At 35.1% G+C, this 17,957-nt stretch overlaps 2 protein-coding genes across 2 annotated transcripts; both read right to left on the bottom strand.

Annotated features, from left to right (window-relative positions):
* Positions 1-792: 792 nt before the first annotated feature.
* Positions 793-11,325, bottom strand: LOC110722850 (protein S-acyltransferase 24-like). The gene is made up of 13 exons (XM_021902152.1): positions 10,661-11,325; positions 7,627-7,767; positions 6,076-6,188; positions 5,206-5,285; positions 4,924-5,087; positions 3,900-4,038; positions 3,719-3,818; positions 3,496-3,553; positions 3,353-3,430; positions 3,166-3,264; positions 2,737-2,815; positions 2,487-2,635; positions 793-1,359 (listed from the first exon to the last, which is right to left on the bottom strand). The coding sequence occupies exons 1-13, from the start codon at positions 10,943-10,945 to the stop codon at positions 943-945; spliced, it is 1,902 nt and encodes a 633-aa protein (XP_021757844.1). The 5' UTR covers positions 10,946-11,325; the 3' UTR covers positions 793-942.
* A 725-nt stretch (positions 11,326-12,050) lies between these two features.
* LOC110722851 (NEDD8 ultimate buster 1-like) lies at positions 12,051-17,458 on the bottom strand. The gene is made up of 11 exons (XM_021902153.1): positions 17,052-17,458; positions 16,124-16,246; positions 15,898-15,994; positions 15,732-15,767; positions 15,386-15,573; positions 15,197-15,299; positions 14,385-14,566; positions 14,236-14,313; positions 13,646-13,748; positions 13,444-13,537; positions 12,051-12,826 (listed from the first exon to the last, which is right to left on the bottom strand). The coding sequence occupies exons 1-11, from the start codon at positions 17,363-17,365 to the stop codon at positions 12,474-12,476; spliced, it is 1,671 nt and encodes a 556-aa protein (XP_021757845.1). The 5' UTR covers positions 17,366-17,458; the 3' UTR covers positions 12,051-12,473.
* Positions 17,459-17,957: the final 499 nt, after the last annotated feature.

Genomic DNA, 17,957 nt, shown 5'->3' with positions numbered 1-17,957 from the left:
ATCTAATCAAGATATATTCAAATTATCATCATAAAAGATTAAACATATTTGTACTGTATTAAGGTTTTGTACTATTTGTCTATTTGACTAATTCTGTGTGAACTATATCCATTGTAGAAGAACTGTTATGAAGCACTTTAGCATAACTTTTGTATTCTTTTACACTACATCACAACTTATTTTGTCCAATCTAAGTCAAAATAATTACCAAAATGAGGGCTAAGACATCATCTCATTCTCATTGATCATGAAAGACTAATTTTAATTCTTGTACGTATTTGAATTAAAACCGTGTTTGTTGTATTATTTATCAGTTAAGTTAATTGACATTCACGACATACGGAATATTAAACAACTTGAATGTGACAAGTCTCTTTCTGTGGGTTGAAGAGGACAACGACTACAACCAGAGTTTACAACTTACAAGACACACCAATGACTTTTATGTCAGTTATTCACTATACGAAAGCACTAACATTATAAAAAGTAATAACCACCAAACCAACTAACGCAAATGCAATTGAGTGCAAAATTGTTCCTTGGTGTAAAATGTGTGAAAATTTCATTATTTATCCCGTGGAAATATAATTGATCCTTGGAGGATTTTACAAGCCAAAGAAAACCTCATTTTTCTTCAACCTCTTTTTTCCATGTCCATGAAGTTCACACCGAAAAACTTCATGTAATAATATCCTGGTCTCACCAAAAAAAAAAAAAAAAAAAAAAAAAAAACAGCAACTACACAACATTAAATGGCTGCAACAACTTTAAATATTCTTAAAAGGCGAAATGTGGAAAATTGAAACGAATGAGAACTACCAGTGCCTGAATCAAAAGGATAAATGAGGATGTGATAATACTCAATTGTGAATAATAAATTTTGCTGTAATGTTTACAGACATATACACACAAGTAAACAATAGGCTTTGAACTAGCCAAGTGTTACAATGCAGTTATGGATCGAGAACTGCTTTTACCGAGACCCAAACCCAAGCCTAGGGGAGCACCATTTGTTCTTCCATGACTATGATGATGATTACATTGAGAATGACCATGCCCAGTATCTGAATTCTTAGGATCGACATTAATAGCAACATGGCCATTGCCATTGGTTTGATGAGGATGAACTACCCCATTTGGCATGTTTGGGTTGCATCCCATTTGCACCATCCCGATTTCTCCTTCATGACCTGATTCTTCAATACGCTCCACATCTTCATTGTAACCATTAATCAAAAAATCTGAACAATTTTTCCTAGCCCCATGATCAAAGGGATTTCTAAATCGACCACCCGGACCTTTCAGATAGCTGTAACGCATTACATTTGCCATTTCATTTGTTGTTATATTACGAGATATCTGCAGGAGAAAAGAAGAGGAAGTCATGCATAGATAGGAGGATAATACCATCTTGAGACCAACTAAATGTAGGCTAGTGGATATTGTTAGAAGATCAACAAAGCGAAGGTGTGGAGTAGCACAATTGCCAAAGAAGCCATATGAAATGAAATGGATTTAGCTGCAGATACTGAAGAGATGTAACAATCCAACTATGGCAATTTTCGATTAGATTAGATTAAGGTTGAAAGGAGGACCAAGAAACAACAGAACACAGCCACAGATAATGGCTTTATAGTCATTCAAAATCAAACATTTGATAATCTGAAGAAAAAAAATCTCATGTAAGATCTAAGACACGAAAAGTGAAAACCACACAGGCAAGTACCATATTCTAAGAACTGTTAAACAAGCCAAGTGACACCCGAATTGTTGTATGTTGTGCACTAGTGTGATTGTGTTTAGTGCTCAATATCTAGTACTAGTTTGCTTAAGAATGTTGTGAACACAGGCTATAACGATTCCACCTTGTTTTAGCCTTTTAGGGATGTCATGCAACAATCCTGGAGAAAATATCAAAATATCTACTACAAGCTCCTTAAAATCTTCAATGTCTTTCTAAGTATGAAGAATTCTCGACCAATGATTTTGCTGACCTCACAATGAAATGCCTCTCCACAAGCTGAATTCTATCCATAATGATAGATAGTAAAATTTATAGAGTAAAATTATGAATATGACTCTCTATACTACTCAAAAGCATTAATGTGCCTCACCAGACAACTATTTTGGAATTAAATGTGGTGAAGCAAAATCAATTTTACAATATACATTCAAAGGTCACCATATAAAAATGAGTAATGAACCTCACAGCCAGCAGCAATTTTGTCAAATAATCCTACTGATATTTAGACAGAAAGCACAAATCAAGAAACAGTTAATTAATTATTATGCACCCTCCCCCACCCACCCAACCCTGTCTTTTTGTTCAGCACCCCAACACAAGATATAAATAGCATCCACTTACTAGACATGTACTTGCAGAGCACAAGCAGCAAAAATAAAAATTAAAATTAAAAGAACATTTTGGCGAAATCAATGAATACAGACCAATAGATATTCATTATGAACAGAATTCGAAAACACACCTGAGAAGCTTGGACAACAGTTAAGACAGCCACCCCAAAAAAGAGGAAAAAATCAGCTAGTAAAAATGATATGGCACCAATATGATGAGTACCAGCATGATTTAGCCATGCTCCAAAAGAAGACGGAGCCAATGGGTCGCTGACAACCCCTGTATTGTGAATTAACAAATAAGATTATAAGCCAGCAAAGAGAAATTTTCAAGTGTCAATACAACTCCGTAAAAGTAACAGAACAAAGCAAGTCACCTACTTATAAGAGTGACTAGGCCAGTAACTATCATAGCAGAAACTTCCAGTGCAAGAAACATGAAGAACTCCCATTTGTTTTTCTGCATCAACAAAACAGAGATTAAGTTTTCAAATATATATCAGCTGATTCAAGACATGCAGCACCAGAGCAATTTGTCAAGAAATGCATAAAACAAAGCAGATTTATATAAACACAAGTAAACCAAATTATCCGTGTTAAATGCACAACCATCTAAATCAATAATCCATCCTGAATGGTCAGCATTAACATAATAGCGTGTGATACTAGTAACTTCCTCAGACAGAAATCATATTTACGCAGTTATACACATTTAAGTTGAACACAGATTCATAGTTAGCTTCACAAAAATCCTCAACAGAACACAAGACTTGTACAATGATAGAAGAAACGGATACAGAGCTCGCGTACCTTGCCAATACAATTTGACACCCAAGGGCAGTGGTGATCAAATTGTTCAACACAACGATCACATGTTGAGCAGTGTTTTGCACGAAGAGGTCTGACTATCTATCAACACAGCAAAGAGACAATATTAGAAATTACTACACAGTAATACAAGGACCAGCAGCATCCAAAATACAAAAATTCACTATACCTTGCATGTTGTGCACAGCTGGGACCAGTTTCCAGCCACCAGTGCAGGATTGTCTATCTCAATTTTCAACAATGGTTCCTGCAGAGAAATACAATTTTTTGATATAACATCAGCAGAAACTCCAATACGACATTTCAACTTACATCATCCTTCATATTTTGAGCATCATGCACATTCATTCTGATATAACCTGGATCCTTTCTGAAACAAGCACAAGATGAGCTAAGTGAGAAAGTGATTTCATCGACAAAAATATCTCAGGGGAAAAAACCTCAATCATAAATTGTAAAACTTGGTATACAAGTGACAGGATCAACTTCATGAAGCACTCAAGTAAAATGGAGCCATGGAGATAACTAAGCTTACCTGCTACATCTATAGAACATGACTAATCCAGCAGTAGCTAGGAAAAAACCTAGCCATGCAAGAAGGCCAAAGCCCATTGTTAACCTTGGAAGCTTCGCATCTATAAGTATCATTAAAATTTGTCAAATTCATATAATCAAACACAGAGTTACATTTTAGTTGAATGATCAGAAGTAGTTACCCAAGATCACTGAATGTGCATACAATACAAGTAGCAGCAAAATAATAAACCACAACATGGGAGCAAGTCCTAATTTTGAGAGTTTCCCAAGCCGGCTGTTTGGATCCCAACGTCTGTCGAGTAACCTTCGAGCATTTCCCTGAGGACCAAATGTACCAGGCAACATGAAACCGATGATTAGCATACAGCAATGAAAACGGGGCAAAATCATTGCACACAGTAAGAGAGGCAATAAAAGGATCTTAAGTACAAGCATGCCCTCTTTGATCCTATATATACTTCAGTGAACATGAATTGAGGGTCAGTAAACCATGGAGAGATGTGAAAGTGGCAGGACCTTAAGATTTAAATGACCTTAAGTTCTCCTAGTGTAATTTCTTCCATTGTTCAGATACTTTCTTAACAACTATATTATTTTATACCTAGGTTGTCAGCCACTTCTAACGAAAAACAGGTAGTGGATGATGTCAAAAATATGAATTTACATTTTAACTTTTTATTCCTGCACAAAATTTATATATTCAGAAGCAAAACATGCCAGATACAATTATTTTGAAAGAGTTACAGCACAAAAGGTGACACAAACAGATTGCAAAAGCTACGATATCTTATTGGAAGTGTTTCGAGTGAGTTGAAGGATATCATAAACACCTTAACTATGTTCAAGCTTCAAATGTCAAGGTTACAATATCTAAAAGCTACATTAAACTTAATTTAAGCAGATTCAGGATTCTTCAATAGTACAAGAAACAAACAGACAACTGAGTTGAGTTCACCAAATATGACACATCGTTGAGTAGCCTACTAGCCTGAGCTAAAAATGATATCAGAAGATAATATGATCATTAAAAAGTGTCAATGATCTATAGGTAATTAATACAGACAGGAAAGGATAAAGAAGGCTCATCTGCAATCAATAGCTACTATAAGTCTAAAAACAGAATATCAAATGTACAAAAAGATCTGTACCCATACGTAAACACACTTTATAAATAAGCAAACCAGTTTAGAATGCAAGACCTACAAGGAAAAAGGCAACTTGTCTGTGATTCTTTTCAGCAGCCAATTGTGCCGGAGTGAGTCCAGTGTTATCAGCCACAATTAAATCTTCTTTCTTTCCAGCTTGTACCAAAACTGTGCACGCCTCCAAGTTCCCTCGAATGGCAGCCCAATGGAGAGGGGTACAACCTAAATGCAAGGAAGAGAGGACAAAAATAACATGTAAATTAAATTTTAAACATAGATTCAGCTTCTATAATGTACTCATATCAGACTGCACAGAAATAATCAGAAATTAGCATTATACCTTCCTTATCTTGCCGCCCTCGATAAGCATCTAAAAAGAGAAGAAGACGTATAGAATCAGCAAATCCTTTGTATGCTGCCCTATGGTTGTCAGATTTCAAAAAAACAAACACCAAAAATATTATAGTACATTTGCATAAGAGAAAAGAACAACTACATTGCTAAGATACCAAGTCAACCACATGAAAACGCACATCTACATTCAAAATCATACACCATAGAATCTCCTTTTATTCAATACAAATATGCAACTACAAATTGTTACTTGTTTCACTCATTTATTGTTAATGAAAATACAGCAACATTCACAAAATTCAAATGTAGACATCATGTATTGACAGCTATCATGTGAGTATTCCAACCCCCCCCCCTCCCCCCTCCCCCTCCCCTTAAAATGAATACATTTATTATTTTTTATAACTTAGCCTCTTCTAGCAAGATTAAACAAATGTTAAATCAGGGATGAATGGGTACTAGAGCCATACATGAAATATTAAGAGCAATAACTTGAGTTTATCCACTATGTTAAAAGGGGAAAGGAAACAGAAACAGAAAATGTGGAAATGCAATAAGTAGAGTAAAATTCAATAATCTTCCTTCGAAATCTAGTGTAGCTTTGCTTATTGTTAACCAAAAAAAAAAAGTTAATTAGAGAGAGCGCCAAAGTTAGTTAGGTTTACTTTATTCTCAATGTACTAAAAAAGAAAAGGTCAATTTGTGACTCTAAACTCTAAAGGTGCTTGAGGAAATGAAGTTTGCTGGCCTTTCAAATAGACGTAATAAGCAATGAAAAATTGACAGCAAAAGAATTAATGCAACCAAGCCTTGGACAAGCAGCAATTCTAATTCAAGCACAAGTTTCTGTTCATACCAGTGCAAAGGACTTCTTCCATCATTATCTGGAACATCTGGATCAGCATTCCATTTCATAACAATATGATAAAGGAAAGCTGTCTGGCCATACTGGGCTGCAACATGAGTTGTCTGCAAATAGCTCACCAGTTATTACTGTTGCAACATTGAAGCATGAAGCAGAAAAACTCTATCCTATCTACTGATTGTGAAACACATATACTTGTATAAATTTAATTAAAAATACAATTCATAATACAATGTTATAACCAGCTAGAACAAAATACAAACTTGTAGTACCACCGAATTTCCATAGCTAATCACCAGAAAACTGAGTTATCAGTTATCTAGCCAAAATCATAAAATTACCACTGCAAAAGTAAAGAAAACAGAAAGAGAAACAAACATTCCCTTGCAGCAACACAATAACCTACATGGTGCAGTCAGACTCATAGTAGAACAATCAAGCAAAAACTACTCACGTGAAACAGATCCAGTATACTAGGGGGGTAATAACATCACAGAATGAATCACCATTGAATTTGAATAAAAGAATTTGAACACCAAAGTGGAAAAAGGATTCCAATTTAATCTCCAGTCCACAAATTTAAGTTTAAAGTCTCCAACCCAATTACAGACCATTGAACATCCTAGCTACACTACGGTCAACGTATTCAGCTTAGTCCTTCAATGTACATGAAAAATATATCATGCACTGAGCTAACATAACCTTTGCACTAAACAAATCATATGTCAGAAACCCACAAAAGTTTTATGCAAAAATCATTCAAAAAATTCCCGAACAAATAACCTTTGCACTAAACATAACATATCAGCCTCTTCACACATAAGTTTTGTGCAAAAATCATTCTAAATTCCCAGCATGTACCTTGTGCTTCATTGCTTCAACAAAAATGCTACAAAAGATTTCTATCAATAAATCAAATAAACTAGGATGGTTATCCATGTAATGCTACTCAACCTGAACATGAGAAATACTACTTGTATGGTATACTAACAGATATATTTCCTGGGATGTAGAAATATATCTATGTGTTAGGTCGACAATCACACAGCTTTTTCCTAGAAAATTCATGGAGGACGTTACTTGCCAAATCCCCCCAAAAAAGCAGAACTTCTCATGGGCAAAAAAATTTCTTATATTAAACCAAACATATTTTGGCACTCCCATCATTTAATCAAACAGAAACTATCCACTTATCCAGTACACGAGTTCATTTAACATATCCTTCAAGCCTTATAAATCATGGTACAAAAATGATAATGCCTATAAACTAATTTGCCTGTCTTCCAGATACATTAACTACAAAAGTACATTTACAGGTCAAAGTAATCTCATGTAAGCATAAAGTATAGAATGTGTTTATGTGTGTCATACTTTGAAAGGAAACTATAGAAAATTAAACTAAGAATATGGAACAGATGACGAAGACCCCTCCATATAAAAGGAATATGATTTGGATAACTGCACCAATTGCTAGACAGCTTCACTTGCAAATTAATAAATGACCTCCCATAATTCTATAAAAATACAGATAAAGGGGGCAACCTGATAACCGTACATATCAGCAGCATTAACTCGAGCACCCTCTTGCAAGAGAAGCTCAGCAACCTGGACTGCTCCCCGTACAGCACTCCAATGCAATGCTGTCTGCCCAGTGTGATCAGCTGCATTTACATCTCCACCATGCTATAGATGAAAAATGAAACAACAAAAACCATGCAATTAGTTAAGAGTTTAATTTTGACCAAAGTTTGAAAAGAAAACTTCTTATACAGATATAATCAGCAAACAAACAAATGTTTACACCATGCCTAAAAGCAGATTAAAAGTGTCTCCAATGGCCCTATCTTATAAGTAATATATCAGCATCTAACCAACACAACTCTGCAAGTGCTGGGATAAATTGTGAAAAACAACATTAAGCCATGTGACAAGTAACACTGAAGGAGCAAAATTAGCCAAAAAAAAAAACCTGTAAATATTCCAATACAGGAAAACAAGAAAATCCACACTTTCAAGCATTTAATCCAATTTATACTGCAAATACTAGTCGACACAGCTCCACAAAGGCTCTCACGAATGAGAACACAATAAAGTCACAAAAACTCATCTCACCAAACAGAAACAACTCCCTGATGTTTCACATAGGATACCCAACCGCTTACCAGCATGAACAATTGAGCATATAAATTAAACCCAGAAAAGGAAATGCAATAGAGCCTCCTAAGCTATATAAGCTGATAGTATCTAAAACATGCCCAAATTTCTAAACAAACACCAATACACCAAATAAAAAATCATAAAGAATAAGGACGTTCACTGAGATATCATGAATTTTGGGTATTTTGAAACAATGAAACATTGCCTAAACAATGACTGTATACTATAATAGGTGTTGTAATTTAGATTTCCATACAATTTATCAATAGCCATTTACCTATAATATGATACAGTACTAATCTCTTTTTACTTATTACCCAAAATGGCCCATGATGAATATATCTCCTACTCCCTAGTGTAATTGACAATTGAAAATTATATCCTAAAAGGAACTTTTATGTTATCTTCCAACAATGGGGAACCCCTTAGTTTTAAAAGGCGCAAGGTGCACCAAGGAGCAAGTGGAAGACGCACGCCTTTTGTATGCAAGGCGCGTATATTTATATATTTATTTCAAATTATTTTTTACTTTGATTGTACTTCATACCAATTAAAAGATTCATAATATATTAAATAATGATATATGTAAAGCTAAGGTAGTCCGAATTTGAAAAAAATGTCCATCCTTCTTCAATTTATAACTTAAATCTTAGTTATTTTCCTTAGAGGCGCAAAGGCGCACCTTATTAAAGGCGCTTTGAGGCGCACGCCTTCCGTAGGTGACGGAGTCTCGCCTAGCTAAAGCCCATTTCCCAGAGCCAGGGAGCAAGGTGAGGCGCGCCTGCCGAGGCTCGCTTTTTAAAACCGAGTGGGGAACAATCCCTTATCTCAATAATAACAAAATTTCAAGATACCACCAAATTCCCCCCAAGCTTGAAGCATCTTAGTTATAATATGACAAGGTGAAAAGGAACAGGAACAAAAAAAAAAAAAAAGGGAAAACAGACTTAATCTTATCCTTGATACCCAAACCCTTTATTGCATCACAAGTACTTATACGCTTGAAAATGTGTATGGGCGCTTGTTTACTTCATTTTGGACCAAAAACATGCAAAGTTATTATAAATAACACATACCTTGATAGTGTCACTAACAGCAGCATGATTGTTAATAATCAGGTAACACACCCTCAAGGCCCTAACTCCCTAATTATATGTAATAAATGAACAATTAGCTACTCAGCTCAACCAACGCCGTGAAGACCCCATCCTATATATTGATTTAATAGCATTTACCCTTGAGATGACATAGGATATCTCACTAGCACAAACCCAATGTAAAGTCCAAATATAGCAAGAAGAAGCCCCTTTTGGTCAGTCAAATGTATGGTCACATATCACAAGCGAAACTTGCAACGGGCAGGTAGATTTTTCCTCCCTCTCAGAAGATATTTAATGCCAGAAATACCCCACTATTAGCCAAAAATATTCCCAAACAACCTTATAGTCAGAGTACTCACAGAATACCCCCAAGGATTTCAATGAACCTATGATTATGGAAATGGAAGGAGTAGTTTGTTAGCTAAATTCCAAATATAGTAATTTAATAATTTCAGCAGTAGCCTTAATGATATTCTTATAAGAATCTAGAAAATAGGCAACATTGGTAAAGAGATTTATACAAATGATAAAAGTAGAGGATAGCTGTAATATTTCAGCTAAATTCCTTGAATTTGACTCCAATATCAAATGTTCCTAGGAGTGCCTATAATTTCGGGACAGACAGAGGGTGTCTTTATCCAACAGGTGCAATCAGCCAATCACTTAAACTAGCTCGTTTCATAGCCCTCCAAAAAGTGCAATGACATAAACAATCAAAGTTCAATCGCATTGACCACTATCCCCTTCCATATTATTGAGCAATCGAAGCCTAATCATGCGTTCTTCTCCCAAAGATGGACCCCTATGTGATAAGCAAGCCCCTAAAATACCCCTTAATACACCACAAATGGTAGATATAGCACCCGAAATTGGACCTAATCTTAAAGGTGAATTCATCCTGCCTAGGACTAGGAGTATGTTATTCAATGCAAAAACATACTATACAATCTTCACCATAACACCCCATACATGTCGAAATAAACTAAATAAAGGACCAGTTCAAAAATTCCTTAATATCTTCCCACTCATCCAAAAAAAGAAACAGTCTTGAAGTTCAACTGATTCACAAAAATGCAGCAACTAATCTTGCACAAAAACTAAAACTTAACCAACATTCAAAATCAAGCTCAAGCTAAGTAGCTAACAATATCTTCAAATCAACATTTCTAAACACAAACAACCTTCAACCACATTGCTTCCAACATTATCACAATCATAAAACTAATTCAATTCAATACATAAAAGAAAAAATCAACATACTAGTACAAAATCAACAAAAAAAACTGAAAAAAATGGCAGAAAATTTTGAATTTAAGAACCTCAAGAATGAAGCGAGCAGCAGCAGTACGATTGTTAAGAGCAGCCCACTGCAACGCAAAGTAACCAAGAGCATCAGGTTCACAAACAGAGCAATTTTCTCTCTCCACTAATCTCTGAAGCTTCTCCATATCACCATACGCCGCAGCAGTATAAACATCGTTTTTCAAACTCTCCTCATTTTCTCTCTCCTCCGCCATTGAAGTCGACGATGAAGCTTCCGCCGCCATTGATCGATCTCTCGATTGAACGACTTCTTCTTCAACTATTTCGATTTCCGACGACATTTGAGCTAATTTTTGTAACAAAATCAGCTGGGAAACCAATGAATCTGGAACAATATAATTGAATTCAATTGAAATGAAAAGGAATTGAATTGAATGTATAATCGAAGATTGAGGAGGTTTCTAGGGTTTTTCGAGGAGTTGTCCGTGTTGACTGGGGAAACGGTAAATGAAGAGAGAGAGGACAGAGAGTATGTATGGAGATGGCGATTCCAAGGTGGCCTGTTGAAAATGATTTTTAATATTTTTTTTCTTTTTTCTTTTAATTAATTATTAAAGAGTATTTAATCAAGCTACTACTAGACTACTACTCATTTTTTTTGTTATCATTAATCTCTCCTTCTATAAATAAAATTCGACCTCATGTTTTGGTTATCATTCTGCGGCTTGTTCATAAAAAATTGCATGAGACGAGTGAGGAAATACCAATAAATAATTATGAGTGTAATATGTAATTGAAAACATAATTAAAGAAATAAAAATTTTGGGACTTTAATTTGAAATGAGACTTAATAGAAAGAAGATGGAGGAACTAAAATCAAAAAGAGAAAATAAAAAGGTTGAATTAAAGAGGGAAGATGAAGATGAAGTATTTGATGAAAGAGTTAAAGAAAAATTGTATAATAAAAAATAAAAAAAAGGTAAAACGACTAGAATGATGACATATGTCTTTTTTGGTTTGCTTTTTTAAATACTAAGTATAGATATAGATATAAATATGGATTTTGTTTAACTTTCTATTATCGGTTTTAAATAAGTTGTAATTCATAAAAAATAATAATAAATAAAACACCGTCGAATGAGATTGATTGTGAAACCAAGATATAATAAGTGATTTAGATTGTTTTTGGGTCAAACCAGGTAGGGATCAAGGCAAACTAGACCAAGGTGTTGCACTTTGTGCAATTTAGACCCTTAACTAAGACTTCTTGAAAAAGACAACATGCTTGAGAATTTAGCCTATCAAAGTTGAATGTTCCAAATCAAATAAATATAATTCGGGCTTGTTCGAATATTTGCTCCAAATAAAACAAGCAGATGAGGTAAATAGACTTCTGTCATAGTCGAAAATTAAGCCAAGCCTAGCCCTAAACTGCAAGTCAAGAAGAGAACCTCAAAAACACCCTTTGTAAATGATTCAAAAGCTGTAATTCTATACGGAGTATAAGTTTATCATTGGTATTTGATCTACTAATATGCTAGCCACTTCAAACTAAAAATAAAAAGCTTCCTAAAGAAACTTTAATGGTAAAACTTTACAAAACCGAAATCCGATCAAAACCAATGAACCTGACCACTGAGCAATGCAATCCCTACCATTTCTGTACACCATCAGCATATTCTAAAGTACCTCTTGATTTCTTCACATCTATGCAACTTATTGATTGTAAATTTGAAACTAATTAACTATGACTATCGAGAAGCCAATAAATAGTTGACCTGCTGGTTTTTGCTAGATGCATCAGCATCGCCATGATAAGAGCTCATTCTAATCCAGTATTTACAGCATCAACAGGTCAGACCTCTCCTCTCAGTTACTTTTAACCATGGCAGAATCCACCAAGGCCAGATATTCATTAAGAGCTTCGGCTTCTTTGGTCACATCAATGTCATAATCTGAAAATGCGTCACCTCTATGTAATTCCTCTACGAGTTCATCTTCCATCTCAAGGTCCCGTTCTTCCCCTTCACGAGAACTTGATGGACTCTCTCTCTCTTCACCACTGGAACTTGGCAAGTTTTCTCTTTCTCCGGCAGTTGAACTGGTAGCAGGGTCGAAATTTGGTATAGAGCCATCAACAGAAGCAGAGGACATCGGACCTTGTGCAAGCAGCTCATTTAATGCCGCAGTTCTTGTTCCGTGGGAATTAACCACAGCAATCACTGCACACCAAAATTCAACCAGATAAGTTGTTTGCAGAGGGATATGGCAGAAGAGGCATACAAGTATAAATACATCTTATGGCAAAGAGGGCAAACATATAATACAGGCTCATTAGAAACACAAGCATTCATGTCAGTCTAAAGGATACGAGATTATCATATACTTCATACACCAGAGAAAGACTGAAAGAGGTTGCACAAATTAACCTCAAAAGAAAATTTCAAACACTCAATAATAAATGACCAATTAAAAATCCCCAATACTTTTAATCTCCCACAATCCAGGTTCCAAAGGACATAAGGCTTGCAATAGTGTTTAAGAACTAGGAATACACTTATATGGTGATATTTAAACAATTTGAAAGTATGTTATCCTAGGGCTAAAGACATGAAAATATCATAAATGAATTTCCTTTGTCAATAGTGCATTGGTGCACTAAGGTATTAAAGTATCCCTTCAAAACAAATAAAAGAAAATTCAAAGTGGTTAGGACTTACTAAATACTTTTTGGAACAAAATAATTCAAACCAGAGGTCATCAAAATATGAGAAGGATTAAAAAAATAATAAATAAATAAATAAAACAAAAACTTGCATTTAATACCAGGTAAATCTACCTTGTGATCTATCAAAACCCATGGATACAAGTTCGTCAGTTATTGAATCCACATGTTTCTGTTGTCTTTTCCTCTTCTTACATTCAATATCAAGCTGCAAACAAAATGAAGGCAGATGAAGAATTTGGAAATATAAATGAAGGTTGTATGTACTCAGAATATCAATAAAAGGGTTGTATTGTACGAAGGGCATAATAGTTACCTGTATCTTAGAGTTAAGCTCTGGGTTAGTCAGATCATCCAAAGCCTTTTGTGTGTCATTCTCATGCCTTCGGAGGACTTCTGCAGCAAGCTCCCTCTCAAACCTGAAAAAAAGAGCAACTTATAGCTTTGATGACAGAATATTTTGGTTTTGCTTCACATACAAGTGTATTGATCATAAAAATTTTATAAATTTTTTAATATTAAAATCCCTTGAGTCTACTGTTTATTTTGGGTGAGGGTCAACCTGACAGGTAAATGATATAGCAAAATATTTGATGAACAGCAAGTTGCCTTTTCCTGGATTTAACGTCATATAGTATTAAAGAATATTTTTAGATGCAGTCATTTACAGGTCAACAATAATTAACTGAAGTGACAGATGTGCTTGAAATAGATCGCATCCCTCTTGCATTTTTACACCTTTTGTATGATGTTAGGTCATAAGGATGTGAGAATGACGAACACAAAATATCAATCTAAGTAGAAAACTTCCTACAAATAATCACCTTTGGCCTTAACAATTATAAGTAGGAAATAGCGTTGGGAGCAAAGTGAATTTTTTTTTACTTGAAGAACAAGTGAGCTTACCCAATGGTCTCTAACACTTGCACCATTTGAAGATCGACAGCTTTGCCAAGGGGAGTTTTTCCAAACTTCTTCTGCTCCCTGCAAGAAGTTAAGCATGATAAGAGTATAGAAGCAACTAAATGGAACAATTAGAGTTAATGAACAAATACCTAATTTCTTGTTGACGCTTGATATCATCTTCCCGCTTCTTTGCCTTCTTTTCTTTCTCCTCCTCTAGAAAATTGATAGCACTTTCAGCATCCTGCTCATTCATCTTCAGAGCTCTCTTAGCTTCATATTCATGATAGCCCATGCCCATTAGCAGTGATAAGGCTTCATCCGATACTTGAAGCTGAATAAAAAAATATATACACATCATCATTTACAGCAGTAATGTGAAGCCTGTCTGATAATTGGCAAAAGGTATAGGATGAATATGAATAGTAAATAGAGATACAGCAATAGAGACAGCAAACAAGGATCATGAAATCTTTTATAGTCTCAAAAACCAGAAAACAAATCAATCCATCCACTTCAAAATCAAGTACTACCAGAGAATAGCTCATTATTCTTAGCCTGAATCCTCAAACTGTTTACAACGCTAAACAGCCCTCAATCTCATAATCTCTTGGCCAAAATCATTCTACCACAAAGGCAGATAGCCAGATACATCATACATGCTACAACACCTAGAACTCTATAAGACAAACCTGTACTGTGCAAAAGCAATGTGGAAATTTCCAAAACAGCAACATAATGGCACAGAGGAAAAGCAGAAAAGAATCTACATAGAAAGGGTGCCCCTGATTTTAGGAGAGGGGGGGGGGGGGAGTTTAACAGACTTCTTCATTATTCCATAAAGAAACATCTACTTCTTGAAAATCAAACAGGTTAAAAGACAATCAATTAAGGAGGTGATCAAAGGAGGTAAACCGCTCATAATAATCTTAAAGAACACAAGATAGAACTAACTGTTCCATACCTTAGAGTATCTTGCTTTGGCAGATGTCAAAGCTTCTCTAGATTTATCCAATTTGCCACAGTGAAAAGCTGCAACACCTTCCAAGAGCTCTAACCTCAAATATCTAGAAGGAACCAAACAAAAATAGAATTAAGCAGCAGTCTTCCTTCCCAGACAAACTACAGAATAGGAAAGAAGGAGGTAACCTACAATGCAATCTCTGGGCTACGACTACTCTGGAGCTCTCTTGCACGAGAGGCATTCTTTCCATGAGAGCGCTCAATACCTACTCTAGCTTTTGCAAGACGCTCACCAGCCAACGCGAGCAAGTTGATGTCACGAAGCATAAAATAGCACCACACCATGTCAATTTGAAGGATTGGAACATTGTCAATACACTGCGAACATGAACCATTGAATAAGCACACACGTGTTTATATGCAAGAAAAAACATGAAGAAAGCCAATAACCAGATACACTCAGATATGCAGAATAAATACAGTAACTTGCAATTCCTTCAGAAACTCGGGGTAAAAACGAATGACTAATGTAGTACCTCTATAAGTTTTGAGTCGCAGAGAGAAAACGCCTCCTGAAAAACATAATGCATCACAAGTTAACAACTTTAAAATTTAGAGAAGAGTTACGCAAAAAGGTCGAATTTGTATGACAATAATTTCTTATTCACAATAAACTCTCCGCATAGACAAGCTGCCACTAACCTCTCCCATTTCAAGAACCTCTAATGCGTCTTTGTATTGCTGTGTTCTCATTAGCTGCTTTCCTTTTGTATGCAGCATAAGGCCCATCATTATTGCCCTGTCATATACAAAATATAAGGCAAATCCGCACATGTGGTTGCTTCTAATTTTCTCAACATCTGAAACTAAAGAGAGATTCAAGATTCCAGATGGTGCATACAGTAGCTTGCAATAAACAAAGACATACCTTTGATCAGTCTCAGAACCCATATTAACCTTCTGCCCTCTTTGATCCTCAAGCTCAATGTTGTAGTCATCAATAGGTAGCGATCCATCAGCATGTCTCTTAGCAAGCATAGCAACAGCCGCCCTGGTAAATTTAGAGAAAGATAACTTTCAGGCATTAAGCATTAGGGGGCAGAAATCATGCTAAGATTTCTGTTAAAGCAAGCAACAACCAACCTCGTTCTCTTCTAAATTTAAATCAAGCAAGTTAATATACGTTCAAACAAACGATTGTAAGCAATAATTCAAAAGCCCAGCGTCCCAACTCCCAAGTGACAATATACAAGTTCAAATGATTCAAGAATAAGTCGAAGATACCACAGGTGCACAACAATATGATCCACAGACAGCATGCCTTTCTAAAGCAATTCAGTTCAGAATACCAAACCCCCTTATAATCAGATAGAACAGCATAAACATTATTAGGCCCAAAGCTTTCAATTCTCACTAACATTACTATAGAATGGCACTTCTTCCCAGCTTCCCTAGTTCCAATATTTTACATACAAGGAGATTAATGAATATGCTTTGATGATTAAAGATGTGAAACCTTGCATAAAGATATAAAATCACCATATTACAGCCCAATTCCTTTTATGTCACTTTAACTTGGTGAAGAAGAAAATACTACTTAAAGTGAGAACATGAAATTCAATCCCCTAATTCATCAAAACAAAAACCCTTTACAATAATTCATGCTATCAAAACATAAATCAACATAATTTCCCCAACTTACTTACATGATCAACAACCCAAAACCCTTATCTCAAACCCAAAAAAAAAAAAAAAAAAAAAACCAAAACTTTCACAATTAAATCCAACCAAAACAATTAAAACATACGACAAATTAATAGCACAAACAAACAAACAAAAAAAGATTAAGAATTTACTTAAGACGAGTGAGTCTAGAAGAGCGCTGTTCTTCAGCCATCAATTCCTGCTGAAAAGACTTGCCCTCATCAACATTAACACGAGTAACCAAAATCTTGGCATTGTTTTTGAGACCCAAATCACTTAATTTAAGGTTGTTTTGATCATCAGTTTGGTCTTTAAGTAATCGACCGCCAAAAATAAGATTGATTGAAGAAGGGGTACAATTTGATCGGTTAGCAACCTCTTGACGCAACATGGGTACAGTCCAATTCTCTAATTCAACCTCTAAAATACCTGACCATGTTCCTGCTATCTTCAATTTCGCCGCCATTGTTAGGGTGATTGCAGAGAAAAGAGAGAGGATTTGAGAGTTCGGAGACAAGAGTCCTTGGTATGGTATCTTTCGGTGATACGGAGTAAATGACTATTTATATTGACTTAAAAAGGAGAAAATTCAAGGCTAACATATGGGAATTAAATACCCTTTGAGGGTGTTTGGTACGTAGAAATTTAGCTTGGGAAATAGCATAGTGCCCGTGCAATGCGCGGTTTATAAATCAAATTATTAAACCCGTAGAAAAAATAAAAATAAAAACAAAGGTAATTCATTTACTATTAAAGGACTTGTACTAATGGTCAATAAAAAAAAAATTAAAGGAACGTTATTTGAATAGTATTTTATGTTATTTAAATTTCTTTTAATTTTTTATAATGTTATTTATTAATTGAATAATACTCCACATAGCTATATAAGAAATGGACTAATTTATTTATATCTACCGTTGAGAAAAAACTAAAATTTTCTTATCATACTGTAGACACAAAAATTTTATATAAGTGCCACATCGGATATTATATGGGTCAAAATTCAATTTGTTGACTTAATGGTTTGACTATTTATTTAAAATTAATTATTTTGGGTG

The sequence above is a fragment of the Chenopodium quinoa genome, unplaced genomic scaffold (assembly GCF_001683475.1).
Source record: "Chenopodium quinoa cultivar QQ74 unplaced genomic scaffold, ASM168347v1, whole genome shotgun sequence".
NCBI lineage: Eukaryota > Viridiplantae > Streptophyta > Magnoliopsida > Caryophyllales > Amaranthaceae > Chenopodium > Chenopodium quinoa.
The sequence above is the reverse complement of the archived record's forward strand: the minus strand, read 5'-3'. Positions and strand labels throughout refer to the sequence as shown.

Bases quoted from the DNA above. Each gene is read 5' to 3' on its own strand.
- LOC110722851 (XM_021902153.1), bottom strand. From the start codon at position 17,365: ATGGCGGCGAAATTGAAGATAGCAGGAACATGGTCAGGTATTTTAGAG. The intron at 16,247-17,051 runs GTAAATTCTTAA...TAAATTTACCAG, and splicing joins TCTAGACTCACTCGTCTTAA to GGCGGCTGTTGCTATGCTTG. The intron at 14,314-14,384 runs GTATTTGTTCAT...AACTTCTTGCAG, and splicing joins AAGCGTCAACAAGAAATTAG to GGAGCAGAAGAAGTTTGGAA.
- LOC110722850 (XM_021902152.1), bottom strand. From the start codon at position 10,945: ATGTCGTCGGAAATCGAAATAGTTGAAGAAGAAGTCGTTCAATCGAGA. The intron at 3,819-3,899 runs GTAACTACTTCT...TGATACTTATAG, and splicing joins TGCACATTCAGTGATCTTGG to ATGCGAAGCTTCCAAGGTTA. The intron at 2,636-2,736 runs GTAGGTGACTTG...TTCACAATACAG, and splicing joins TGGCCTAGTCACTCTTATAA to GGGTTGTCAGCGACCCATTG.